This window comes from Vulpes lagopus, chromosome 18 (assembly GCF_018345385.1).
Source record: "Vulpes lagopus strain Blue_001 chromosome 18, ASM1834538v1, whole genome shotgun sequence".
NCBI classification, from domain to species: domain Eukaryota; kingdom Metazoa; phylum Chordata; class Mammalia; order Carnivora; family Canidae; genus Vulpes; species Vulpes lagopus.
The window spans coordinates 18,432,594-18,457,927 of NC_054841.1; the positions used below are offsets into that span (position 1 = coordinate 18,432,594).

Below are 25,334 nucleotides of genomic sequence, written 5' to 3' on the forward strand. Positions count from 1 at the left end.
CAGAGGATGAAAGGCTGTCTTAGACGTCATTTGCAGGCATCAGAAACCCATTGGAGCTAGCTCAAGTGAGGTGGGTCATTGGAAGCAGACAGAGGAAGCCAAGTACCAAATGGCTCCTCCTGAACCTCTCCCGGGGCACCATAGCCCCTGGACTCGGCCCTACTCTCCTCTGGCAAACTCTTGTGTAGACTTTGTGTAAGTCCCTCATAGCTATGGATACAGTAGGCCATGGTCTGTCCCTGCACCAGTCCTCAGGGACCCCACTGTGGACTGAATAGTACTCCCCCCAAATTAATGTCCACCCTGAACCTTAGAATGTGACCTTACTTGGAAAAAGGGTCTCTGCAGATGTAACTAGTTAAGATGTGGTCATATTGGTTAGACTGGGCCCTAAATTCAATGACTGGTGTCCTTATAAGAAGAGGAGAGGACACAGAGACACAAGTTAGAAGGCCTTGTGAAGACAGAGCAGATGATGCAGTGAGGCAGCTCCACGCCAAGGAATGCATGGAGCCAGCAGAAGCTGAAAAAGGCAAAGAATTCCTCCTTAGAGTCTGGAGGGAGTATGGCCCTGTTGACAACCTTGATTTCAGACTTCTAGACTCCAGACCTGGAGGAGAGTAAATTTCTATTGTCTCAAGCCACCAAGTTTGGGATAATTTGGTACAGCAGCCCTAGGAAACAAATATACCAGGCAATTCCCCTCCTGGAAGCTGAGTCCCCTCAGCCTGTGTTCCAAGGGGAACAGTCAGCCCACTCTGGTCAGGTGTCTGCTTCTCCCCTCAGGGACCCACAAGCCATTATGGCTGGGAATGGGCAGGGGGCACAGATGTACATCTCAGAGCTGTCCCCCTCTGACCTCTTTATATCATCACTCTACCAAGAGTGTGTGGATTTACATCTCAGGTTGGAGGAAGGTCTCTCCAGTAGTCAAGAGTTCTTTGACTTCCACACACCAGTCACCTAGTTGTGTAAAGACAGAAGGCTTCGGTCACCTGTGCAGATGAGACAAAGCCAGGAAGAGATGCCACCCCGTGGGATAACAGAGTTGGGATTCAAGAAGCTTTTTGCAGGTTAGAAAGCCAACAAGATGATGTCGAATGAGAATGACCCTCAAGGCCAGCTCTTGGGGTCCAAGAGTCAATGTCCCAAGCTTGGGAAACACAGCTGAAGCCTTTCTCAACAGCAGCTCCTGGTGAGAAACACCTGAAGGTTGTCTTTGACCATCTTGAGGGGTGGCTAATACAAAGCCAGTGTGCCGTGGTCCAGCGGGCTAAATGCTTTAGTTACACAAGGACGAGCAGAGCCTCTGCTGCGGGGCTGGAGAGGTGACGGGTGACGGGTGTCTGGCGCTCCTGGAAGCCCGTACCTAAAAGAGGCAGAGAACCAGAGGGACGGCCTGGCCACTGAGGAGGGCTGGTGAGCAGGGAGAGGTTAGGGGGCGCCCCCCACCCCGGGGAGGGCTCAGCACAGTTGGTTCTCAGCTGCCCTGGTCACCTCCGCCGGCGGTGCGAGCAGGCGCAGCTAGCCGACGGCGGCCCTCCGGGGCCTGCTCCAAGGCGGCGGCTGCAGAGGTGTGGCGCGGGTGCGCCCAAGCACGGTGGTGTCAACTCCAGAGCCCGGGCCTGGTCTCGCAGCTGGCACGGCTCGGAGCCCGCGTGCGCCGCGGGCCGGTCCGAGAGCGCCCCCTCTGGCGGCGGCCCGGGTGGAGGCCTGCGCCCCGCCCCCCGGGGCTCCCCCTCCTGCACCTCCCGCTGGCGGGCGGCCCTCGGGCGTGGGCTCGGAGCTGGGGGGGGCGGCGGCCGGCAGGGGGCCGGCGGAGGCGAGCGGCGCGGCCCCAACTCTATGCTAATCCGCGCAGAGCCCGCCTCCCGCCTCCCGCCTCCCTCGGCGGCCCCAGGCGCGAGCAGCGCCGGCCACTCGGCGGGACCAGCGGCCGCGAAGCGCCAGGCGGCGGGGCCGGCGAGCTCCGGGGAGCGCGGGCGGCGGCGGGACCGGGCGGGAGGGCGCGCGGCGGCCGGACCGGGCACCCCCCCGGGCCAGGTGACAGCCGCGGGCGCGATGGGCCGCCGCCTGCCGGTGTGGCTGTGCGCCGTCGCCGCGCTGCTGTCGGGGGCGCAGGCCAAGGGCACCCCGCTGCTCGCTCGGCCCGCGCCGCCGGGCGCCCCCCGCTACAGCCTCTACACGACCGGATGGCGCCCGCGGCTGCGCCCGGGGCCGCACAAGTAAGCGCGGGCCGCGCCGGGCGGGGGCGGGGGCGGGGGCGGGGGCGGGGGCCCGGGCGGCGCTCCCACCTGCCCGACCGCGCGGGGCCCGCGGAGAGCACCGGCGCCCGGGGCCGGGACCGAGCGCGGGCGCCCCACGCCCCGGGAGGCCGCGGGGCTGGCGAGAAAGGGGGCCTGGCGCGGCGGCTGGAACCTGGCAGTGCCCGCGGAAACCTTTCCAGCGGAGTAACATTTTCCAGCTGCGCTGTGTGCAGACGCCCGGCGCGGGGACCAGGTGGGGGGGGGCGCGAGGCACACGCCGGCCGCCCTCCTCGCCCCGGCCCGCCAGGTAGGTGATGGAGCCCAGCGCGCGCGGCGGCCCCTCCCGGCAGCCTGATCCCAGCCCCCCTTGGAAGCCCCGGCGCGTCTGGGCCACAGAACTGGTGGGGGTGCCCGGGTCCTGGGCCCGCGCTCGGCTCCAGAGCCCAACAGCAGCCCGCGTGTGGCTGGCTTATGCCAGGCGGCCACCTCCCAGGCCCTTGTACCCTTGTACCCTGTGAGCGTGGCTCCTGCCCTGGCCCCAGCCTCAGCCTCCTGCTTCCAGTAGCAAGTGGCTGGGGAACGGCCCCCAGTCAGGTGAGTTAGGGGCTCCACCTGGGGTGCTGGCTGACTTCTGTAGGAGCACGCTCAGCCCATAGCTGACATTCAGTGGGCCTGGCCCATCAGAGCAGGCTTCCTGGAGAAGGCCGCACAAGAAGCATCAGAGAATGAGAAACCAGAGCAAAGATGCAGGCCGGGAGCTGCAAGGTGGCATGCGTTTCCCAGGGAGTCAGGGGAGGGGGGATGAGAAGTGTGGTCTCAAAGGTAGTCAAGCACAAAGTTGGGATCTCAGAAGCCTTAAATGCCAAGAAAGAGCTGAGAGCCAGTGAAGGAGTTGGAGGAGGGGATGAGAATGTGCCAAGGCCCTTGTTGAGGAATCCAGGGTGGGCCTCTTTCTCCAGGTAAGAAGGGCGGAGGTCAGACCACAGGAAGGGCTGCTCCTGGCTCACTACGGTGCTTAGCCCAGTAACGAACCCACTGGGAAGCCTGGGATCAGACCAATCAGCCATGAGTCTAAACCCTAGGTCTGGCCCTGGCTCCCAGGAACAAGGAGAAGAGACACAAGAGAGATGCGGATCTGGGTGTCTGTCCCCTGGGGAGGCCCATAGATGGGGAAGGCAGATATAGGAGCCTCAATGGGCCTGGCTCAGGCCAGATATTCCAGGGATGCCGTTCCCCTTGCAGGGCCCTCTGTGCCTACGTGGTGCACAGGAATGTGACCTGTGTCCTACAGGAGGGAGCAGACAGCTACGTGAAGGCCGAATATCGACAGTGTGGATGGGGGCCGAAGTGCCCGGGGACAATCATGTGAGTGCATCCCCATCGCACCCACCCAGGACTGTTGAGCACAAGCCCCAGGCCTGCCTTCCTCCCAGGGCTGCAGCCAGTGCCACCCGGGGTTGTAACTCCTTGGACTCCGAAGAGCTTATTCCCTCAGCTCCCATGCAGGCTGACTGGAGGGGGCCAGGGAGGCGACCCGGCAGGCTCAGGTTAGGGTCCACAGGGGGACCAGGGGAGGGTGCCCAGAAGAGACCCAGACCAAGGCAAGGAAGAAGCAGCAGAGTCAAAGAGCGTTAGACGTGAACAGAGAGGGCAAGAGGGTCATACTGACGATGGTGGATGCCAAAGGGACCCCAGGAAGACCCAGGGAGGGGTGTGGAGAAGGCAGGCCAAGGGTGTGCGGATGGCAGCCAGGTTGCAGGGGCTCAGGCCAGACAGACGGGGCTGCGCGAGGATACGTAGGATGCTGCACAGGTGTGATGCACAGGTCTGCACTTGGAGTGGTTCACATGTGTGTCTGAAAACAATCACATTTGCTCCAGTGTGTCAGTGGGTGAATAAGCACGTGGCTGAGCAGGGGAAGGAGAGGCGCTGGTGGGCCCTGCTCTGCACCCCTGGGCCTTCCCACCTGTGCTCAGAATCTGAGGTGCTACCCCACCAGCCTGGGTGGCCAGAGCTGAGTTACCAGAGTAGGCTAGGGAGGAGGGGAGAGAACGAAGGGGACCGATGAGAGCCAAGAGTGGCCCCAGCTCACTGAGAAGGGCTGCCCACCCTGGCCCCGGGGCAGCATCCCCTCACACACCCATAGGGAAGGGGCTGAGGCTGTGTCCAGATTCTTTGACGTACCACCAAAGGCAGAGTGGAATTTCTGATGGCAGTATGAGCTACAGGGGGATCCAGTGGCTTGGGGACATTGGGGCTAAATCTTTGCTAGTGTTCTCTCCAAGCAAACAGGATGGGGTGGAGCTGCACCTGCACCTGCTCCTGCTCCTGCTCCTGCTCCTTACCCTTTCTCTGACCCTCTGCAAGGCCTGCCTCCTCCCTACCGCCCTGTCACTTTGTGCACAGAAAAAAGAAAAGCTTTGGCAGCGGTGTGGTGGGGGGCAGATAATCCAGCTCTTACGCCAGGAGGCAGGAGCCTCAGCCCTCAGGTACAGGGCCCTGCCCTCTCCCCCTCGCTGGCCCAGGTACCGAACAGTGCTCAGGCCCAGATACAAGGTTGGCTACAAGACAGTGACGGACCTTGCCTGGCGGTGCTGCCCTGGCCTCACTGGAGAAGGCTGCCCCGAGCACCTGACGGACCACGGGGCCACCCCAGCCCAGCCAGAGCCTGAGCCCCAGATTCCCTCAGGGCAGCTGGGCCCAGGGCCCCAGGCCCCTTCTTCTAGCAGAGTGGCCCCCAGCCCCTATGGTGAGTTTGCCCGTGGAGACCCTACCAGGTGGTCGGGTTTCTTGGGGGTAGCGGGGAGGGGGCTGACCAAGGCGGGCTGAGCTCCAGCAGGGCTGGGAAGGGCGCATCTCATGCTGGGCTTGACGCAGAGCTCCCAGAGGCCTTCCCAAAGCTGAGAGAGCTATGCTCAGTGGGAAGGTCAGCTTAGAACAGAAACTCTCCAGTGGCCTGGCAACGGGACAGGCTGAGGGAGGCAGGCCAGTGATGCCCCTGGGGTTCTCTCCTCCTCTTTCCCAGGAAGGAAAGGCCCAGGGCTGTTCGGTGAGCGGCTGGAACGCCTAGAAGGTGATGTCCAGCGCCTGGCACAAGCATATGGTACCCTCAGTGGCCTGGTGGCCAGCCACGAGGACCCCAACAAGATGACTGGAGGTCCCAGGGCCCCAGTCGCCCCTGTGGGCTTCGGGGTCATCTCCGAGGGGTTTGTGAAGCCCAGAGACAGAGCTGGAGGGCCGCTCCCACCCCCCCTTGACGAGATCTTGAGCAAGGTGACAGAGGTGAGCAACACGCTCCGGACCAAGGTGCAGCTGCTGGACGAGGTGCATGGGCTGGCCCTCGGCCACGAGGCTCACCTCCAGCAGCTGCGGGAGGCCCCTCCGTCTCCGCTCACTTCCCTGGCGCTGCTGGACGAGTACGTGGACCGGCGGCTGCAGCGCCTCTGGGGGAGCCTGCTGGATGGCTTCGAGCAGAGACTGCAGGGCGTCCAGAGCACGTGCGACCTGCGGGTGCAGGAGGTGCGGCAGCAGTGCGAGGAGGGCCAGGCGGCCAGCCAGCGGCTGCACCAGAGCCTGGACGGCCGGGAGCTGGCCCTGCGCCGGGAGCTGTCACAGCTCGGGACCAGGCTGCAGGGTCTGAGCGTGGCCGGCGGGAGCAGCTGCTGCAGCCGGCTGGCCTTGATCAGTGCCCGCGTGGACAACCTCGAGAGGAACCTGCGGGCGGTCGCTGAGGCTCAGAGGGGCCATGGCCCCCTCACCACGGATGAGCTCGAGCGGCTCTCTGCTGCCATGCTCGAGGGGGGTGTGGATGGGCTTCTGGAGGGCCTGGAGACCCTCAATGGGACGGAGGGCGGGATGCGAGGCTGCTGCCTGGGGATGGAGGAGCGTGGCTGGGAGGCGGGGGGCTTCAGGACCACGCTGGAAGAGCGGGTGCGGAGCCTAGAGGAGCGCCTGGCGGCGCTGGCCGGGGAGCTCAGCCACCACGGCGCGCCACCCCCACCGGGCAGGCCAGCCCGGCCCCTGGTGCAGACGGAGCTGGCGGTGTTGGAGCAGCGGCTGGTTTCCCTGGAGACCTCGTGCGCCCCCAGCACCACCTCAGCCATCCTGGACAACCTGGCGGCGGAGGTGAAGGCCTGGCAGAGCCGGAGTGAGGCCCTCCTGCGCCAGGTGGCCGGCCACGCCGCCCTGCTCCGGCAGCTCAACGGCACCGTGGCCGAGGTCCAGGAGCAGCTGGCCGAAGCGACAGGCAGCTCACTTCAAGGCGAGATCACTCTGCTCAAGGTCAACCTGAACTCTGTGAGCAAGTCACTCACGGGCCTCAGCGACTCCGTCAGCCAGTACTCTGATGCCTTCTTGGCCGCCAACTCGTCCCTGGACGAGCGGGAACGCAAGGTGGAGGCCGAGGTTCACGCCATCCAGGAACAGGTCAGCAGCCAAGGCTCTCGGCTGCAGGCTGGCCACAGGCAGGTCCTGAGCCTGAGGGGGGAGCTGGAGCGACTCAAGGCTGGCATGGCCGATGTGGCCGGCGGGCTGAGCCGCTGCCAGGACACGGCCCAGGAACTGCGGCACGTGGTGGGCCACTTTGACCAGCGGGTGGCTCAAGTGGAGGGTGCGTGTGGGAGGCTGGGCCTACTGGCCGCGGGCCTGGACAGCTTGCCCACTGAGTCACTCAGGCCCAGGGAAGGCCTGTGGGGCTACGTGGACCAGCTGAATCGCACGCTGGCTCAGCACGCACAGGACATCGCCCGCCTCCGGGATGACCTCCTGGACTGCCGGGCCCAGCTGGCCGAGCAGGTGCGGCCCCGGCAAGCCGACTAGGCGGGTCAGAGAGGACCTAACCCTGGATCTCACCAACCCTGGGGGTGTCCCTCCAGAGCCCAGCCTTGCCCAACAGTGCCTCCCAGCCTCTCCCTGGCCGGCATGGATGCCACTTCAGAGGCCACGGAAAGACTAGCCTTGGTCCAGCTCCACAGGACTATCCCAGCCATGAAAATCAACACTCGTACCAACTGGACGACTCAGGATCACGGTCAAGGCAAGGACATCATGCCTGAAGGCCAGGGCGGACCTAAGGGACCTCACAGTCCGGTCTGCATTGTTCTTCTGCAGACATACAGGGTCATCACCTCTACAGAGGCCCGCAGGTCCAGTCCCACACGGCGGCCTATCCACATCTTCCTCTGTCCCTGGGCAATAGCCCCCAGCCTGGGGAGGCTTCCGGTTCCCTCGTCCCCTTGACCTCTCTCCCTAGCCATCTGGGCTCAGTTTCTGCAGGAAGGTGGCACCCACTGGCACTGTCCTCATACCTGGCAGCTTTGTGGATAGTTTCTGAACCAAGGACCAGAGATTTCCACCCCCCACCCCCGTCCTTCCAGACCGAACAGAAACACAAAGACTCAGCTGAGAGTTCTTTTTATTCCTTTGGACCCTCCCCTCAAGTGAGGGCTTAGGCAGCTGTAGATTCCCTGAGCAAAGGACAGGTCCAGACCATGTGTTTAGAGACCCTCCTCAATTTATCCTCTTCTTTTTCCCAAAGATGCTTCATAGCCTCTGGTCCCCATACCCCCGACTCCTCTCCATTGGGGGAAAATCCTGCCTGCCCCTGTCCCCATCCCCAGGTCAGGGCCTCTCTCTGGAGTAGCCCTTGTAGACACCATGGCCCAATTGAGGCCAGACTCTGCACAGGAGGCCAGGGGAGAGAAGGGCCTAGTTTCCAGCATCCTAGCAAAACCCCAGCCCCACCTGGAAGTTCACTAGGTGGTGAGATATTCAAGTACAACGCCACTTGAACATGCAGGGTTCATCCAGCCTGCAGAGTTCCCAGAGACCCTGATGCCCAGCTCTGCTGAGGCTCCTGGCCTCAGTTTACCCACGGCAGCACAGGCCCTCCTGTGCTACATTCCAGGTCTCTGTAGCCCTGCCTTCTGGTTTCATCCCTCCACTGTGGTGCTGTTGGGGGAGGGCCGGCCTGGATTAAAGCTTTTAGCTCGTCTAAAGGAATTTTATTCCCCAAGGACAGTAGGCTGGAAGGCTGCAGTGGGCTGCCAGCCCAGCTTCCTGCAGCCTCTTGGGCAAGAGCTCACTCCGCAGCCACAGGGGCCCTGAATCAACCAGCAAAATCCAGGGAGAGTGGGCAGGTCACCACCACCCGTCCTGGCAAGGTCTGAGGCTGTGTCCTCAGGGGCGGTGCCCAGAGGAACAGGAGCAGCAGCCAGGTATAGGCTAGGCCAGGTGGGAGCCACAGTCATGCCCCCATCCCTTGATGTCTGAGAATCCAGGGTTGGGGTGTGATGAGGTACTGGGGTACTGGGGAGAGCAGTGAAGTCTTGCTCAAGGGCTGCGGGAGGGGGCCAGGGTTAGGGAAGGGTCTGGCTGCAGAGGGTATGGTCCACGCTGCCCCCATGCTGCTTAGCCACCCTCTCCTGTACGTATAGATTCTAAGCCTCACAGACCTCTCTGTCCCATCAGGAGTCGAGGCAATGTACAGGGTGACAGGGACAGACAGGTCAAGGGCATGGAGAATCCTGCAAGGGCCCAAGTGACAATCATTTAATTGCTACAAGCCAGAGCTACGCTGAGGCCTGGGGCAGCTGCCCCACTCCTGCAGAACAGCTGGCAAAGGCAGGAGACAGGACAGGGAGGAGGAAGGGCATCTGTGGCTGCCAACCAGCTCTCAGCCCCCTCCTCCTCTTCAGGGGTCTGGCTCCCGTTCCCTGGGACACCCCGTCAGTTCTGGGCCAGGAAGGAGGGGGCGGCTGGGGCTGGTTCAGGCCAGGGCATCGAGGTCCACAGGAACCAGTGGCTCCCGCCAGTAGCAGAAGTTGCTGTATTCAGGGTGGGCCAGGTCTGTGCTGGGGCCACGGCCCACAGGAGGGAAGACGAGCTCAACCACCTCACCTAGGCGTTCGTACCTGTGGGCCAAACAGGGTCAGCGGTGAGCCTGTGCTGCCACCAGGCCCCAGCCCCCAGCCCAGCAGGCAGAGACTGCATCCTGCCTGGGAGCCCAGGGTGCAATCGAGGCCCAGAGAGAGGCTGAGGCATGAAGACTTGGGAGGGTACGGGGGACACATGGCAGGGTCTGGCCTCACGTGGATTTGTGGTTCTTCACAAGTTCCTGAATGAGCTCTCCCCGGGGATTGACCGTGAAGATGCGAGATTCTGGGAGGCCCACCTGCCGGTAGGCAGTGACATCCTATGGAGAACAGGGAGGGACAGACAGGACATCCAGGTGGGCTGGGAGACAGGGAGGAGGCAGCCCAGCCTGTGGGGAGGGGACACACTCACGTTGGGCCTGTTTCCGAAGGCAGCATAGAAGGGCTGTCTGTTGGGCAGGAACAGCTGCTGGATGTCACTCAGGCAGGCAATTTTGAACACCTCTGGTTTCTTCTCAATCACCTCCCTGGAGCAGCCGGGGCCATGGGCAGGAAAGGGAACCGAGGAGGGGCAGCAATCAGAGGATGGTAGGGTCAGGTGACTCGGGGTCAGACTCAACTGACACCCCAGCAAGGCCTGATGTTGGCCAGGCCGGAGCTGCAGTGAGCCTGCACTCCCCACAAGGGCCCCTGGGCTTGTACCCCGTAGGGGTGGTTACCTGTGGAGGGCGGAGAAGAGGCTGCTGGGAGACAGCAGGATGGGGCCCTTGGGGAGGCCAAAGCCCCGCTCGCTCACCCAGCGCAGGTAACCCTTGGTGAGGTCTGCCATGCCGATGGCCCGCGCAGAGCAGTACAGGAACTTGTACCCATTTCTAGGGGTGGGGGAGAGGAGTGGCACGGAGCCATCAGAGACCAGCCACTCCCCATCCCCGCCCTACTCCCCTTGGCTTCCACCAGCTCAGCCCAACCCCAGGGCTCTGGCCTTCACACCCAGAGGTCTTTCCAGGGAGGGGACTTAGCAAGAACATCTGAGAGAGGTGGCCTCAGGAGCTGCTGTCCCAGAGAGGAGGGCCTTGGACAGCATCCCGAGGCCCAGGTGGACCAGGATGGCCAAAGGTTTGAGCCAGTCTGTAGGCCTCCCCTACAGCATGAAGACCAGCAGTTAGACTCAAATGCCAGATGACAGGAGACAAGTCTTTCACAGGAGAATGGAGGACCATCCAGGGACGTGCCCGGGGTTTATTCCCTTGTGGGTCCCCAAGCCTGGCTTCCTGGGGCAAAGGCCACGGTGGCCTAAGAAGACATCCTGTTGTTCCCTCCCTGGGGCCCTGCCCCAACCCAGGCACTCACAGGTGGATTTTGTGGTAGAGACTGGTGATGCCCTGGTGTGTCCAGTCTTTCCCCAGCTGCGGCAAAATGTGGCCTAGAGCGTCTGACCTAGAGCCACAGAAGAGGGGTCACTCCGAGGCAGCCCCACGTAGCCCTCATGTTCCACGACCCCCAGCCCCCAGGATGGCACACTGGGGTGGAGGGCCTTTCTTGATGTCCCCCTTCCCCCAGCACAGAGGAGGCCAGTCCCAGGCCCGCCCTCTCTCCCCTGGCCAACCAGGCCTCACTTGGTAATGGTCCCGTCGATGTCCGAGATGACCACCTTGTCGTCCCATTTCCACAGATAGATGGTGGCCCTGCAGCGGCAGGTGCCCTGGTACTGGGTGGTCACACTGAAGACCACATCATTGGCACCTTCTTGCAGGTTCAGGCGCCGCTGGGGCCAGGCAAAGGGGGGAAGCTGTGACCTGCCACAGCCTGGTGTGTCTGCCACCCACCACCCCAAACCATGGTCTTTGATCCCCACAGGCCTCTTATTCCCCTCTTCCTCCCAACTCAGAGAGCCTGCCTGAATTTACCCAAGACAACCACACACAGACACATCCATATGGGTAGAGGGTGGCCTCCGGGAGTGAAGGAGTGAGGGGCGCTGGCTGGGGCCTGCATAGGCCCAGACACAGGAGCCCTGACCTCCCTTCCTGCCTCTTTGGGATGAAGCTCACAGACAAAGTCTGGCCCACAAGTCCCACCCAGGTTTCTCAGGACAGCCCTAAGGCTGGCACTGCTCCTGGCAGGGAGACACCCCACTCCCTAGAAGGGACCTTCTGGAGATCCTCACAGGTGGTCTCCTGCCTGGGGCCAGTGTACTTGTGATATCCCTCCCAAGAGAGACCTGGTCCTGTCCTTGTTCCATAGAGAAGAATCAGGGCAGCTCTCAGCCACTCCTAGTGACCAAGGCTATTGGGCCCTGGTTGACCCCAAAGTGGGTATCACGCAAGTATAGATGGTAGCTGCTCTGTACCAGGCTGGCCCCCCTGGGAACCTCCCCGACAGAGCCACACTTAAGGGCCAGTTACTAAGCTCCAAGACAGGACGTGGGGGCAGGCACTGCCAAAATCTGAGGGGCTGTCATCAGCCTTTGATTCCTTCAGCGTGGTCTCCAAGGGCTGACCCAGAGCCAGCAACCCACCACAGGTAGATACTTTAGACAACATAGAGAAGGCTTTTCCAGTAAGAGCATCCAACAGAGAAAGGGGTTGGCACTTAAAGAAGTAAGCCCCTGACCCTGGAGGTTTTCAAGGAGAGGCTATTAGGGAGGCTGCCAAGGGGATGGATTCTGGGCTTTGGTAAACTTAAGGCTCCAGGGACCCCATGATCTCAGCCCCACCCCCCTGCCCAAACGCACCTCCCCACACACTCACGATCTGATTGGAGGAGAGGCGCAGAGACTTCTTGTAGGTGGGAGTGTAGGCTGGAGGTGAGGGTGGCAGGGACGGGGCCTCCAGGATCACAGGGCTCTCTGGGGCATCATCCTCACTACTCAGGACATCAGTCTTCTCCCTGCAGGCAGCCCGGCTCTCAGGCCACTTTCCCCAGCCAACGCCCTACACTCCCAGTGGATGTTCAGCTCTGAGCCCAGGCCGCAAGGAACCTAGGGCTTGGCCATGCCCCTCCAGAGACTACCCAGGGGATCAGAACCTCCCCCCCAACCCAGATCTGCCCATTTGGAGAGGGGTAGCAGGCATAAGGATGCAGGCTAGCAGTATACACCCAGCAAGAAGCCAGCAGAGCTGGAGCTGGTAAGACCCAGTGTTCCTGGCCCTCAGAGCATGGCCAAGATAGCCCTGGAGATGTTTATCTGTAAAACCGAGCAGTGCGTCTTAGGGTTCATTACCAATCCCACCTGCTTTGGCTTTAGCTGACCTGCTCTTGGCCATCACCCACCCAAGCTTGGGTGTACTGATTTCTTGAGAGGTGAATAAGACAAGGTCAGCCTAACCCTGGCAAAAAGGGGAGGCCCCACCCCTCCTTAAGACAGCAGTCCCTTGTCTGGGCCAGGAGTCTGGACACCTGTTCCAGCTCCACCAGTTCCTAGCTGTGGAACTTTGGGTGTATCTCTAGACCTCAGTTTTCCCCATCTGTGAAATGGGGACATTTCTCAAGAAAAAGGAAGGGTGCAGAAGTCACTGGGCAGTGACAAAGAACTATAGCTGGGGGAGAGGTGCCAGTGCCACCCTGCCCCCACAGGGATCTTCCCGAGGCTTGGCTCCAGCTGCAGAGCTCCAGCCAAGAGGTCCAGCTCACCCCTGCTGCTCCCTGGCTGTGGTTTTCTCCGTCTGGGCACTGCGCTGTAGGAAGAACATACATCCAGTGAGCCCCACCTCCTGCGTGGGCTGACCATGCCCTTTGACCATGAGCCTTTACCTCCTGGGCCGGGAAGTCCCTGCGTCGCCAGGAAAACCACCACCGTCCACCCTTCCGGGGCATCTTCTCCTTTTCCAGTTTGTCCACGGTGCTCTGTGGGCAGATAAAGACCGTGGCATTTGTTTCCTGCACCACAAAAACCTACCTTTCATTGTCCCCATGAACCCGGAGTCTGAGGCTGATGCTAGAGCAAGGCGCTGCCAACATTTGGAGGCTGGGGAAGCATCTTTGTCTCCATCCCGGGATTCCAAGCAATGATTCATGGAGCTAAGTGAAGAGACCAAGGGCCATTCTGGTCAACCCTCCCCCATCCCCACTCTACCCCAGCCTTGACCCCCTAGCTCTAGTCCAGCCTTGGCCTGGCCTCCAGATCCTGTAGGCCAGTATTCCTACTAGAGTAGCTGAACACAGTGCTTTGGGAGTTTCTCAGGATCTAGGACTCTCTGCATGATACCACCAAGTGACAACAGGAAGAACAGTCTATAGCCAGTACTCCCCTCAATCTCCCAGACCAACCCCAAAGGTCAGTGACTCTGACCCATGGATGGCCTCCCTCTCTGTGTGTTACCACCACTGCCTGATGGGGGCAACACGACATTGGGAAGATGCTGATTAGATTCAAGTGAGGCAGTCCCTGGGGGAGGCCAGAAGAACCTAGGCCAAGGCCCACCCAGGAGATGTATCAGCTTCCTACAGACAGAATGGTGAACCCAAGTTGGGAGGACATGACCTGGAGGTGGGTCAGCCAGGATACCCCCCTTGATCTGGAAACAGGCTGAGGGAGTCTCCCAGGGGCCTCAGATGGTAGATCCGTCTGGGAGAGGTGAGGAGAACCAAGCGAGAGAGTAACCCTCCTCCTTCCCACAGGCTCTGGTCCTAGCTCAGACCCAGAGCCAGCCAGAGGACAGAGCCTCACCAAAGGGAGGCACCAACTGTCAACATCTGGTTAGTGATGTTCTTGGGCGAGTCTAATTAATCCAAGAACAATGGGCCAGATTAGGGCCCTGTACCACTCCCAGTGGGGTAGGAGGGGAAGATGCAGGTTAGGGAGGGTGGAAGTTCTGGGAGGGACTGAAGAGGCTGGGTTCCTTCCCAGCTCTGAGTATCAGCACGTTGTTCCCTGCCCCTCATCTGCTTACAGATGGCTCATCCTTCAGATCTCTGCCCAGGGGGCACTTGCTCAGCAAACCCCTGTTTTTGCTTCTTAAAGCACCCCAGCCTCTCCCTCCCAATATTCATGGCTGAATTTTATATTCATCTGGCTGTCTTATGATTAACCGTCTTTCTAGGACGACATGACTGTCCCCAGCCTGTGCCCAGCACACAGTAGGTACTCAACAGATGCAGGCCAATAAAGCATGCAAGGGCCCGCAGCCCAGCCCAGAGAGGGGCTCAGGGTAGGGTAAGGTCTCCCAAGCCTTGTCTCTCAGATCTAAAACCCTCCTGTGGAAGCTTATTATCCTCTCTGGTTTGCCCTGAGCTCCTGGGAGTCAAGTCCAACCCTGATAGGATTCAGCGACACCAGGACGCCAGGGGAGGGCAGGGCTTCAGGGGACCTGGGTTGCCTCTGTCACAGTGGGTCTCATAGCCAGTCAGCCCCAGACCGTTACCTTGGGCAAGTTTCTCTGGAAGGCTTGCAGGGAGAGGATCATGGGAGCAGCTACAGCCCAGTTATAATGCCTGGAGAGACAGAACAGGGAGTCAGGGCTACAGCAGGGGAGGGCAGGGTGACCCTGGGGCTGCCAGCGGCTCAGTCTTGGTACTCACTTCTCATTGATTTTCACCACCAGGTTTGGGTGCTCCAGGAGGCCAGGGTTTTGGACGAGGTCTTGGTAGGAGACGATGTGCTGGTTGAACTTCTCTGGGCACAGAGGCAGAGAGTACAGAGTGAGGCTGACACGTCTGACGTGACCTTTTGCCCCAGCCCCACCCAGCTCCCCCACATTCTATCAATGGGGCCTCCTGCAGGTTGAGTCTGGGAGCCAGCAGGGCTCCTCCCCACCTGTGTGTTTCACACCTGTTGTTCCCACCCCAGGCACTCACCATCCCAGATTCACAGGGTAAGTCACAGCTGAGCGCTAAGTGTTTGCTTCTTAGATGGGAAGGCCCCGCCCTCGCTGGCTGCATGGGACCCCACAGGGAGGAGAACAGCAAGGGTGCCCAGCCTAGCCTTACACCTCTGCTGCCCCCCGTCCCCCCACTCTGGGGGCCTCCTGCCCTCCCCAGGTCCCTGCGGCTCAGTGCCAACCCTTGGAAGGGCTCCAGCCTTGGTCAGACATACCCAGGGAAATGTCCCGGCTGTCAGCTAGGCCACCACACAGGGACAGCTCTATCATGTCTACCGTGTCCAGAGTGGGTTCTGGCTCCTGTTCTGGGTTGGGGTCTCCTAGGTGCTTCTGGCTGTTGGGTGCACTCCACCGTCTGGGCCCCAGTCCACAGTCACTGGGAGCAGAGGGACCAACAGTGATATGAATATAACAAGGCTGCGAGGAGGGGCCCACCCCTCTCAGGCCCTTGGGAGCCAGACCCTGGCCCCACGGACCCTAATTCCAAGACACCCTGGCACCCAGAACCCAAGTACCTCCGGGGGAAGTAAAGGGCGGCATTCTCAGAATCCAGAGAGGGCAGGTCATCCAGATAGATGTCACTGGGGCCCAGGTGCTGGCTTCTCTTCATGGAGCCTGAGGGCAGAGGGGACACCTGTAGTGCCAACATGTGCTTAGTAGCATGGGCAGTAGGTGTCCCCCAGTCTGTGAACACCCTAAAGCAGCGCTGTCTGATAGAACTTTTTGGGATGATAGACACGTCCCCTGTCTGTCCAGTACTGCTGGCCACATGCCACTATTGCTGAAAATGTGGTATGATGGAGAAATGCAATTTTATATGTTATTTAATTTCAACTAATTTTAACCAAGTTTTCCATAGCCATATTTAGCCAGCAGCTACTGATTTGGACAGTGAGTCCTAGTACCTTCCCACACTCTTAGGATAAACCCCAGCTCCGACGCCAGGAATGATCCAGCATCTGCTCATCTTGCTGGCTTCCTCCCCCAACCCCGCCTTGCTCAAGACACACCAGCTGCCTCCCTTCCTAGACATACAACCTTCCTCCCACTTCATGGCCCTGACACATGCTCTTCCTTCTACCCAGAATTCTCTTCCCTTGATCCTCACTTGGCTGGGACTTTATCATCGTTCGCATCTCAGCTCGTGCATCCCCCACTCAGAGAGGCCTTCCCCGTACATGTGATTTAAGTAGCCTCCGTCCCCACCAATGATTCTGTCCTGTGTCACCCCTGACGTGCTCTTCCCTGTTTATGCATGCCTTCATCTCTCTCCCTTGCTCGACTGCGAGCCCGTGAGGCCTGGTGACATGCATGGTGCCAGGCACACAGTAGGTGCTCAAAACATGCTTGAAATGCCAGAGTCCACCCAGTGGGTAACATGAGACCAGGGAAAACCCTGGGAGGGTCCAACCATCACTCACCTTTCCTCCCAGCAGAAACTGGGTCCTCCAGGCTGGCCCAGCTCCATGATTTTGAAGGAAGAGGCAGGCCTGCCTCCCTGCGGCTCGGAGTCTTGGTTTCTTTGGTCTCAGGAATGGGGAGAGGGGAACCCAACAGAGCGGGAGGCCCCCCATCAGTAGGAGGAAGGTCAGCAGCAGTCCCTGTTGGCAGGATAAGGGGTCCCGAAGGATCCACGCCAGACACAGAAGCAGAGGGGGTGCTGGGCTTCCCCTGAAGAGGAGAGGCTGCCCCGGCACTGCCATCAGCCACCTTCGAGGACTCGGGCCACTCGGCTTTGGCCACCTTCAGTCAGACAAGTGAGAGGATGGGGGTGAGCCAGTGCAGGTCCTGCCTCCTACACCCCACAACCCCTTGGGGGTCCACATCTCAGGTCCCTGCAGAAGACCACAGAGCCCCTGAAAGGCAGGGATGGGAGGCCCACACAGAAGCACCTCACTCACCTTCGGCAGCCTCCCCCAGGCCCACTGTATATGGGACTCAGCTCGTGGAGGGCTGGGCTCGGGGGTCCGCAGCTCCAGCTCTGAGTCACTCTTAGGGGATGTCAGCCCACCTGGCAGGAGGCTGCAGGAAGCAAGGACTTAGAGACCCTCAAGCCAGCCTATCGCCCACCACTGCCCAGTGCCCCCAGCCTGGGGGGGAAGAAAATATTTATAATACATATTTATGCCTGTGTTGGATCCAGAAAGTATAAATATACGAAGGACTCCTACAAACCAACAATAATGAGGCAGGCTAGTTTAAAAAAAAAAAAAAAGAGCAAAGACTTGAATAAACACTTGGCAAAGGAGACATAGAAATGGCTGGTAAACATGTTAAACATGTTCTATGTCACTATTCATCAGGAAAATGTAAATAGAAACCACTCTGAAATCTTGGACTTCTCACCTGGCCTGGGGACCCCACTCGCCATCAGAGTAGGGGTAGATGTCTTTGGCTTGCGGTGAGGACTCCCCTTCTGACTGGACACTGCTGGGGGTGCTGCAGGGAAATAGACAGTCACCGATAAGTCAGGGCTTCCCAGACAGGGCACGGGGCAGTCGGGGGCTTGGGGAGGTAAAGCCCAGAGAAATCAAGGCCCTTGCCCAGGGTCACACAGCATCAGCAGAAGTGGTGCTTGGGCCCTGGTTGGCATCTCCACAACCTTGGCCCCCTGCCTGGTGGGCACACACCCTGGGGGTTCTGGCCTTGGCTTTTCCAGCAGGGACAGCTCACTCTCAGCGCCCGTCTCCAGCTCCTCGGAACTAGAATTGGCTGCCACCGTGTCCTCCTTCCGCCTAGGTTTCCTCCTGCGAAGCTTCTTCTTCCGCCCCGTGGAGGGCACCTCCTCAGGGAGAGCCTCAGGCTCACTGGCTGTGCTCCTCTGGGAGTCTGAGGGGAACCCAGACAGGGCCCCACAAGGGATGGGTGATGTGCAGAGACGGGGAGGCACGTGTTCCTGTGGAAGAGACCAGGGGCTTATAGCCTGGGTAGGGGGCACCATCACCACCCAATCGTTCTGAGCCCTGCAGGGGTCCCAGAGCCCAGGTGTGAGCTCCTTTGGGGGCCCAGGAAACAGGCACGGAGGCTGGCCAGAGACAGCAGCAGCATGGCCTTGCAGCTGCCACTGGCATCCTCGTTCCCTCACAGAGATGAAGCAGCCCCAGTCCTAGGCCTGCATGTACCCCTGGCAGTTCACAGCAGCCCAAGGTGCTACACGAACCACACTGTCCAAGCAGAACCCTGGGCCTTGGCTACTCATCTCCTCTGCCCACACCTGCTTTCCCTTTACCACTCAGCCAGACATCACCTCCTCCAGGAAGCTTGCCCTAACTATCCCCAGCCCCAGTTCCAACCCCCTTCACTGCCATGACCATATAATTTCATCATCTGCTGTGTATATGTCTGTCTCCCAGGCTCACCTGGAGGTGGGGGTGACCCTTCCCTCATCTGAGTCCACTGCACAGTGTCTTGCATACAATAGGGGCCCACTTAAAGTCTGTGAAACTCAAAGTGTTTAAACACCTCTGCTGCCTTGTGTTGGGTTTTGCCTCCCTTAGGAAACACCCTTCTCCTCATCCCTGACCCTCACCCTTCCGTGTTCTAACTGCACTGAGCCAGCACCAGATCCAGAACAATCCACCTCATGCTTTCCAGCCTCCCCGCTGCCTGACCCCCCAGCCATTCAGCAGCACTCTCCTCCTTTTCAGTCCACCCAGGGGCCCAGCTCCAGTGTCTTCTGAGAAACCTTCCCCCACGTTCCCCAGGGAAGGAAATCGGCTTTTGGTGCCCTCCTCCCAATTCTACCCAGGCTCCAACAGCGTGTTGGGAGTGCCAGCCCTAGCCCATCCCCCCACTTCAGACTTGCTGCCAGGGTGTTCCCAAGGGTGGGTGGGTGGGTGACAGGGCCCAAGGTCCTACTCAGGGTATGGCAGGGGGGAGCAGATGCCCCAAGGCACTTACATCATCACTCTCCAGCTCCTGGACGAAGAAGGCCTCCCCGCTGTCCCCCAGCTTCATGTGCAAGTCCACAGGCTCCCCATTGATCTCCATGTCTACCTGCAATGGGTTGAGGGGGCAGAGTCCCCGCCGTTGCCTCTCACCCCACAGTCTAGTCTGCTGGCCTCCCTGCCCCCCATCCCCAGCCCCTGGTGTGCCTCGCTGCTCCCCACCCTCAGGAGCTCTGCTCAGATTTCCCTTTGCAGAGAGCCTTCACTGAGTTCTGTACACACATACCCACCTCCCCATTCTCTGGGCTTTTTAAAAAGATTTTATTTCTTTATTTGAAAGAGAGAGAGTATGAACAGGAGGGAGGGGCAGAGGGAGAGGGAGAAGCAGGCTCCTTGCTGAGCAGGGAGCCTGATGCAGGATTTGATCCCAGGACCCTGGGATCATGATCTGAGCTGAAGGCAGGCAGTTAACCGACTGAGCCACCCAGGCAGCCGCTCTGGGCTTTCTTGCACGTGCCACTGTCTCAGTATTCTTGTGTCTGCCTTAGTTTCTGTTCTTCTCTCTGCCACACCCCATCAGAACAAGACATGACCCATCCTGTCACGGCTGTGTCCCCTACCCCCAGAGTGCCTGCTGACTACATAAACAAGGGTACGAATGACCATTTCCTAGGCACTGAATGGAGAGTTTTATCTGGACTCTCCCATTTAACTTCCAGCAACACTGTGTGGTGGCTCCTACCACTACCCCCACTTTATAGACGAGGAAACTGAGACCCCAGGGGTGTTAAGTAATATATTGGGAGGCGGCCAAGAGTGGCTGTGAGCCAAAGATTCCGAGTCCGCAGCCCCAGCTCTTCACCACCTACCTATACAGTCCCCTACAAGCTCACACTTCCCTGTTAGGATTCCAGCAAGTTCCCAGTGGCCCCAATGTGAAAGGGATTTGGACCCATCGAACCTCTTTTCATATTTCAGACCTCAGTGCTAACAAAAAGCTGTCGTGTTCACCTGGGCCCAGAGAAGACAGTGCAGCTTTCCGAAGGGAGAGAAGCTAACCTTTTGGGGGCCACCCACATCCTGGCCCTGTGACGGTGTTATCAGCTCCTATCACATTCTCCCAGATTACCCCTCCAATACCAGGTAGATGAGAGTGTGTCCATTTGCACAGGTAAAGAGACTAACCAAGGACAAACAGGTAAGGTCTCAGTAATCTGGAGCCAGGCTGGACACCCAAAGACGGCCCCACTGTGCCCCTCCCAGGGGGAATGGGAGCTCTTTAGGACCAAAACCCCCACACCAACCCAAAACTTGCCAAGAGGGCGCACAAGAATGGAAGCTTGTCCAGAGGACAGATCCCCACCTGAGGGAGGTCTTGGTCCCCTCCAGGGACCGCAGTGACTGCCTGGGCTTTAAGAGCCCACCCGCAGCGGGCCCTGGCTGGCCAGCACTCACCACCTTCTCCCGAGACCGCAGGACGCCCAGCTTGCCGAAGCGCACGTGGAAGGGCGAGCAGCGGAAGGAGCCGTCCACCTGCTGCACCACCAGCACATCGATGCCACCGCTCAGGGTGGCCGGGTTCAGGCCTCGGTATAGGTCCTTCATGGTCCCAAACACCGTCTCTGCCAGCTGCCCCACGTAGTTCATGGCTGGTGCTGGCAAAGGGAGGGGGTGCTGGGACGAAGGCCGGGCCCAGCTCCCTCAGTGGGGGGGCTCCGCAGCCTGACGGCCCACCCCCAGGTCCCCAGGCTTACAGCGTGTGGCCCTGGGAGCGCCTTTGCAGACGGGCAGCGGCTACAGGATGGGAGATGCGCTGCAGGTGTGGGTTCTAGCCCCTGCTCGCCCGCCGGCCTACTGTGGGGCCCCGGGCAGCTGCCGTCCTTCTGCAGGTGCTGATCTCCACATCTGTTAAATGAGAGCACCAGGTAAGGTGATCTGGGGTGCCCCGCGTCTCTCAATGCCATGAGTAATGATAATGACCACAGTGTTCAGTGGCAGGGCTCATTGCATCTTCACAACAACCGGCGAGGCTGGCCAGGCAGGTGTCATTATTACTGTTTACAGACAAGCCAGCTGAGGCTGAGATGGAATGATTTGCCCGGGACCACAGCTCCTAAGGAGAGGAGCCAGGATCCAAACCCTGGCCTGTGTAGCTGCAGACCCATCAGCATGAACCACTGGGTTGGCCCAACTGTGGGAACAGGAGGAGGTCAGCACCCTTCCCTGATGTGATGAGGGGCAGCCACATGATATATTAGGCCCAGGGCTCTGTTGGGTAATGGGTGACAGCCCTAAAGGCTGATCTCTTCCCAGAAAGTAGGGAGGAGAGAGTCTCAGTTCTTTCATCTGGAAAATGGGTTCATCTGGCTTGCTGCTTCCTGGTCTTAGGAGTCGGAAGGGGCCTTGCTGTGCCATCATGGCTGATCTGTGGAGAACCAGGGGTGATGTATCCCAGGTACCTAAGGCTCTGCCGAGCTCTATTCCTGGGGTCAGATGTTTGAGGGAGGGCATCTCCTATAGCTGGGGGTAGAGTGACCTCCCAGTTTATGGCCCCAAATACCAAACTCCTTCCAGTTTCCTGGAACAGGCGGGAATTAAATCCATGGTCCATAGTGTCTCCACTGACTCCAGAGTCTCTAGGCCATAGTTCTCAGGCCTGACCCCAACTTCTGAGACCTTGACTCAGCTGGCCAGGCCCTGAGACCCACATTCAGGCCTTGGGCTGGCCCCTGACCCCATCAAAGCTGCCCCTCCTTCCCCCAGCCAGACCGGTCTCTCCAGCTTTCCCACACCAGGCAGAGCTGGGTAAGCCAGAAGTAGAAGGCTGTAGCAGCCGTGGAGAAGAGCCAGGGCCATAATGAGAGCTGCTTCCACGCTGGCACGCTGCCCGCCCCACCAGTGTCAGCTCTTTGCCCCTTCCCTGCTGGCCAGGCCAATGGCCTACTGCCCCTCTGGCTGCCAGGATCCAGGCCATTCCACCTCCACAGGGCACTCCCATCTCTCAGATCCTGCATCAGAGCCCCTGGAGGACCACCTGCCATGCAAGACCACTCCTCAAAGAAGTTAAGTGACTTATCCACAGGCCATAGATGGACAGGGAGTAGGGGAGAGTGACGACTTGTATCCTGGTTTCCTGACCCCATATCATGGTTCCTTTTATTCCATAGTTCCCAAACCACACCACAGTTGTCTATAGGGAGAGCAGCCACTCCAGCCCACCTCTGCACAACCCTGCAGTGCCTTCAAAATGTGGCCTGTGGCCCAGCAGTGTCGGCATCACCTGGGGGCTTGTTCGAAATGCAGAGCTTCACAAACAATTAGAATTGCTAAAATGAAAACTTGGGATACAAATGAAGCTTATTGGACCCTGAAACTATCACTCAAATTCAATAAATATTTTTACCTGCAAAGCACCAGCTATGTGCTAGGTTAAAAATTTCCACTTTGGTCCCTCCCTACCACACCCAATTCTGTGAATAAAGGTCTAGGAAGATAGCCCGGGACACATGATGGGCAGGGCTCTAGATCACTGTGCCCAGGAAAAGCAGAGAGGACTCCAGAAGTTTCCAGGAATAAAGGAGCAAGCATGAGAGGGACAGACCAGGAGTAGGGGCAAAGGTCTGCCCAAGTGGAGGCTCAGATCTGAGCTATCTGCCCTGCTGAGGGCCAAAGAACTGGGTTCGGGGGGTGGGTAGTGACAGGCTTGGCTTGACCTAGTACAGAGTTTCTCAACTTCAGCATCATTGCCATTTGGGGCTGGATAATCTTTTGCTTTGGGGGGGGGGGGACTGCATTCCTGGTCTCCACCCACTGATACCAGTATTACACTCCCTCCAGTTGTGACAACCAAATTGTCTCCAAACATTGTCAGATGTCCCCTGGGGAACAAAATTGCTCCTGGTAGAGAGCCACTGAGGTAGTAGGGCTGAATGGCAGAGATGACACCATCTCTGGGGGGCACCGGGTCCTACTCTGATCCACTCGTGGGGCATCCTCAAGCAAGTCATGTGCTAGCCTCAGTTTCTCCTTTATGAAACAAGGCCCCAATTTCTCAAACCTTCCTCAGCCTAGAATTCCTTCTTCCCCCTGCTCCTCTGACGTGGGATGGCCTGCACATCGGCCTGTTCAGTATTTGGGGAGATTCCTGTGAGCTAAGTCCTGGGCTCCCCTCTTCTATCTGCACCCATCTCTGAAGGCATCTGCTCTCCCCCAGGACCCAGCTCTGCTTCTTCGGTCTTCTCCAGAAGGGAGCTCTATTTGGCTCCCTTATACCAACCTTCCCTCCAAACTAACATGTTTAAAATCAAACACTTCATCTCTCCCCCAGGGACCCAGGCCAGCTGAATTCCTCTCAGGACCCGTGGGATCCCTCCCTCCCAAGTCGTCTGAATTTCCTGCTCTTCATGCTGTCCTAGGTCAAGGTGTTACTACCAGATGCCCAGATCTTGGATGGCAACAGGACACTGTGGCTAAGATACCAGACTGTCTGGGTTCTAATTCCCTCCCTGAAACTTACGCTATGACCTTGAGCAAGTCACTTCACCTCTCTGAGCTTCGGTTTCAGCCTCTGAAATGGGGATAGGGGACATGTGAGTAATTAATGAGATAATTCATGCAAAGCAGTGGCACACAGTAAATGTCCATATATGTCACCTATGAACAGCAGCATCTCTTTTTGGCATTGTGACAGCCCCAGTCACCCAGGCTGGTCCTGAGGGCACCACAGGTCAGGCTGCAATGCACTCCCCCTGCCCACTGTTGAGAGGTTAGATTTCTTTAAGTATCATTTGAGGCCCTGCATGATGGTGGCCCACTGTTGGCAAAGTGAGCACGTGGACTCTGGGGGGGACTCACAGGGTGCCCAAGCCTCAGAGCCCACTTTGGGAACACCCATGGGCCTCCTAGGCCAGCACACAGCTCCACCACAGGGCAGCCAGAACAAGTTGCCCGGGGCCTGAGCTCTCAGCCTCTCTGGGCTCCCAGATTCGGGGAAGGGTGAAGGTATAGCTCATCACCTGCGACCAGAAGAAGCAGGAAGACAACCATTCCTACAGCCCTGGAAGGGGGAAAGCTCCACCCTGGCTCCCCAACAGTCTTCACAGCGACTATGTCTGACTCACCCCGTCTCTGCAGGGCGGGCAAGGGTCAGACCCTATTTTGCAACACAGGATACTCAGTACCAGAAAGGGTGGGTGACCTCCCCAAGGTCACAAAGCCTGGCTGGGGTGAAGCTGGGCCAGCCTCCCCTGAGAGGTTTTGGCATCTCCTCTCCTGATCCCGTATTTTGGATGTCCGTGGTCCCGCAGCGGCTGGGCCAGGGAGAAGGGCAAAGGGAGCCCGGGCCCTCCACCCCCGAGCTGCCTTCCGATGCGCAGGGATGGGCTCAGGCCCGCGGACAGGAAGAAGCGTGGGTCAGATGGCAGGACAGACGGCGGGAGGGGTACCTCCTCTCAGGCCGGGGCTAACCCTACCTGGGGAGCTGCCCACTGGACCTCCGGGTCCCGGAGCCGCCGCCTGGGTGCACGGGATCGGCGCCCAGCGTCCCCGGCCCCGCGCTCAGGGGGAGCTTCCGTCTCCTCTAGGAGCGGGTGAGGCCCCGGCTCCGCCCCGTCCACGAGCCGAGGCGGGTGTCTGCAGGCCCCAATCCGCCCGGGCTCCACCCCCGGGGAGGCCCCGCCTCCTCCCCGCCCCCTCCCCGCCCCACGCCCCAGGGCGCCCTTCCACCCAGACGGGCGGGGCGGGGCCGGCCTCAAGGCCCCACCCCGGCCCCGCCCCGCGCCCTGGAGCTGCGGGATGCGCGGTCCCGCTGGCCCGCACCTGCTCCCCTGCCAGGAGCAGCAGAAAAGCGGGGATTTTCGAATCGGGCCGACTTAGGCCGCCCTGGCTTTGGTTCCAGTTCGCTGCGTGACCTTGGGTGAGTTTCCCCCAATCTGAGCCTGTTTTCTGCTTTGGCGAAGGGGATAGCCACCTTGTAGGATTTTTGAGATCACAGGAAACGACTTTGTGGGCCGCCTGGCGCTCACACGCCCCCTCCTCAGGGGCAAACTTTCCCTGACCGTCCCCCCTCCCTCCACTAAACCCCGTAGACTGGACAGGAGCCTGGAGTCATGTGGACTCACGCAGTCCACAGTTGGGATTTCATGTTTGCTTGACTATTTGATTATTGTGTGTCTCCTCATTTGAAGCTGAGCTTTGGGGAAGTAGGTCGCGTTCATCCTGACACCCGAGCGCCCAGTTCAGTGCCTGACATACAGCAGGAGCTCAATAAATGCCCGGTCCTTCAGTGCATCCATCTGACCCACGGTGGAGCGACGGCGCGCTCAATACTGCCACCGGCCAGCAGAGGGCAGGCGGTGACCAGCCTTTTTGCCCAGCTCGCCCTCCTGGCAGCCAGCAGGCGCCGCGGGCGGGGGACAGGTGAGCCCAGGTGCGCTCACGTTTGAAAAATCGGTGGGCGCGCGAGCCACGAGCGAGGAGCCGGGCTAGGGCACGGCATTTCCTTCGGATCTG

The 25,334-nt window shown here is 59.7% G+C and overlaps 2 protein-coding genes across 6 annotated transcripts; one reads left to right on the forward strand and one right to left on the reverse strand.

Annotated features, from left to right (window-relative positions):
• Positions 1-1,946: 1,946 nt before the first annotated feature.
• EMILIN3 (elastin microfibril interfacer 3) lies at positions 1,947-7,654 on the forward strand. Its single transcript, XM_041732421.1, has 4 exons — positions 1,947-2,225; positions 3,489-3,611; positions 4,772-4,995; positions 5,272-7,654. The coding sequence occupies exons 1-4, from the start codon at positions 2,062-2,064 to the stop codon at positions 7,062-7,064; spliced, it is 2,304 nt and encodes a 767-aa protein (XP_041588355.1). The 5' UTR covers positions 1,947-2,061; the 3' UTR covers positions 7,065-7,654.
• On the reverse strand, positions 7,643-24,425 carry LPIN3 (lipin 3). 5 transcript variants are annotated; one of them, XM_041732418.1, is made up of 22 exons: positions 24,296-24,414; positions 23,341-23,391; positions 20,579-20,729; positions 20,280-20,479; positions 18,838-18,933; positions 17,568-17,833; positions 17,284-17,376; positions 16,839-16,959; positions 16,359-16,680; positions 15,453-15,552; positions 15,153-15,313; positions 14,639-14,732; positions 14,482-14,551; positions 12,872-12,964; positions 12,752-12,795; positions 11,869-12,007; positions 10,735-10,883; positions 10,469-10,555; positions 9,838-9,990; positions 9,531-9,645; positions 9,335-9,438; positions 7,643-9,157 (listed from the first exon to the last, which is right to left on the reverse strand). In XM_041732418.1, the coding sequence occupies exons 4-22, from the start codon at positions 20,469-20,471 to the stop codon at positions 9,013-9,015; spliced, it is 2,544 nt and encodes an 847-aa protein (XP_041588352.1). In that variant the 5' UTR covers positions 20,472-20,479; positions 20,579-20,729; positions 23,341-23,391; positions 24,296-24,414; the 3' UTR covers positions 7,643-9,012. The 5 variants fall into 5 exon arrangements, 4 of the variants coding, with proteins under 4 accessions (XP_041588352.1, XP_041588354.1, XP_041588351.1 ...); XM_041732420.1 differs by lacking the exon at positions 23,341-23,391 and having other exon boundaries at positions 17,583-17,833; positions 24,296-24,425; XM_041732417.1 differs by lacking the exon at positions 23,341-23,391 and having other exon boundaries at positions 24,296-24,425.
• Positions 24,426-25,334: the final 909 nt, after the last annotated feature.

Bases quoted from the DNA above. Each gene is read 5' to 3' on its own strand.
- LPIN3 (XM_041732417.1), bottom strand. From the start codon at position 20,471: ATGAACTACGTGGGGCAGCTGGCAGAGACGGTGTTTGGGACCATGAAG. The intron at 16,681-16,838 runs GTGAGTGAGGTG...GTCTGACTGAAG, and splicing joins CCTGGGGGAGGCTGCCGAAG to GTGGCCAAAGCCGAGTGGCC. The intron at 9,646-9,837 runs GTAACCACCCCT...CGGCTGCTCCAG, and splicing joins CTCTTCTCCGCCCTCCACAG to GGAGGTGATTGAGAAGAAAC.
- EMILIN3 (XM_041732421.1), top strand. From the start codon at position 2,062: ATGGGCCGCCGCCTGCCGGTGTGGCTGTGCGCCGTCGCCGCGCTGCTG. The intron at 2,226-3,488 runs GTAAGCGCGGGC...TTCCCCTTGCAG, and splicing joins CTGCGCCCGGGGCCGCACAA to GGCCCTCTGTGCCTACGTGG. The intron at 3,612-4,771 runs GTGAGTGCATCC...TCGCTGGCCCAG, and splicing joins AAGTGCCCGGGGACAATCAT to GTACCGAACAGTGCTCAGGC.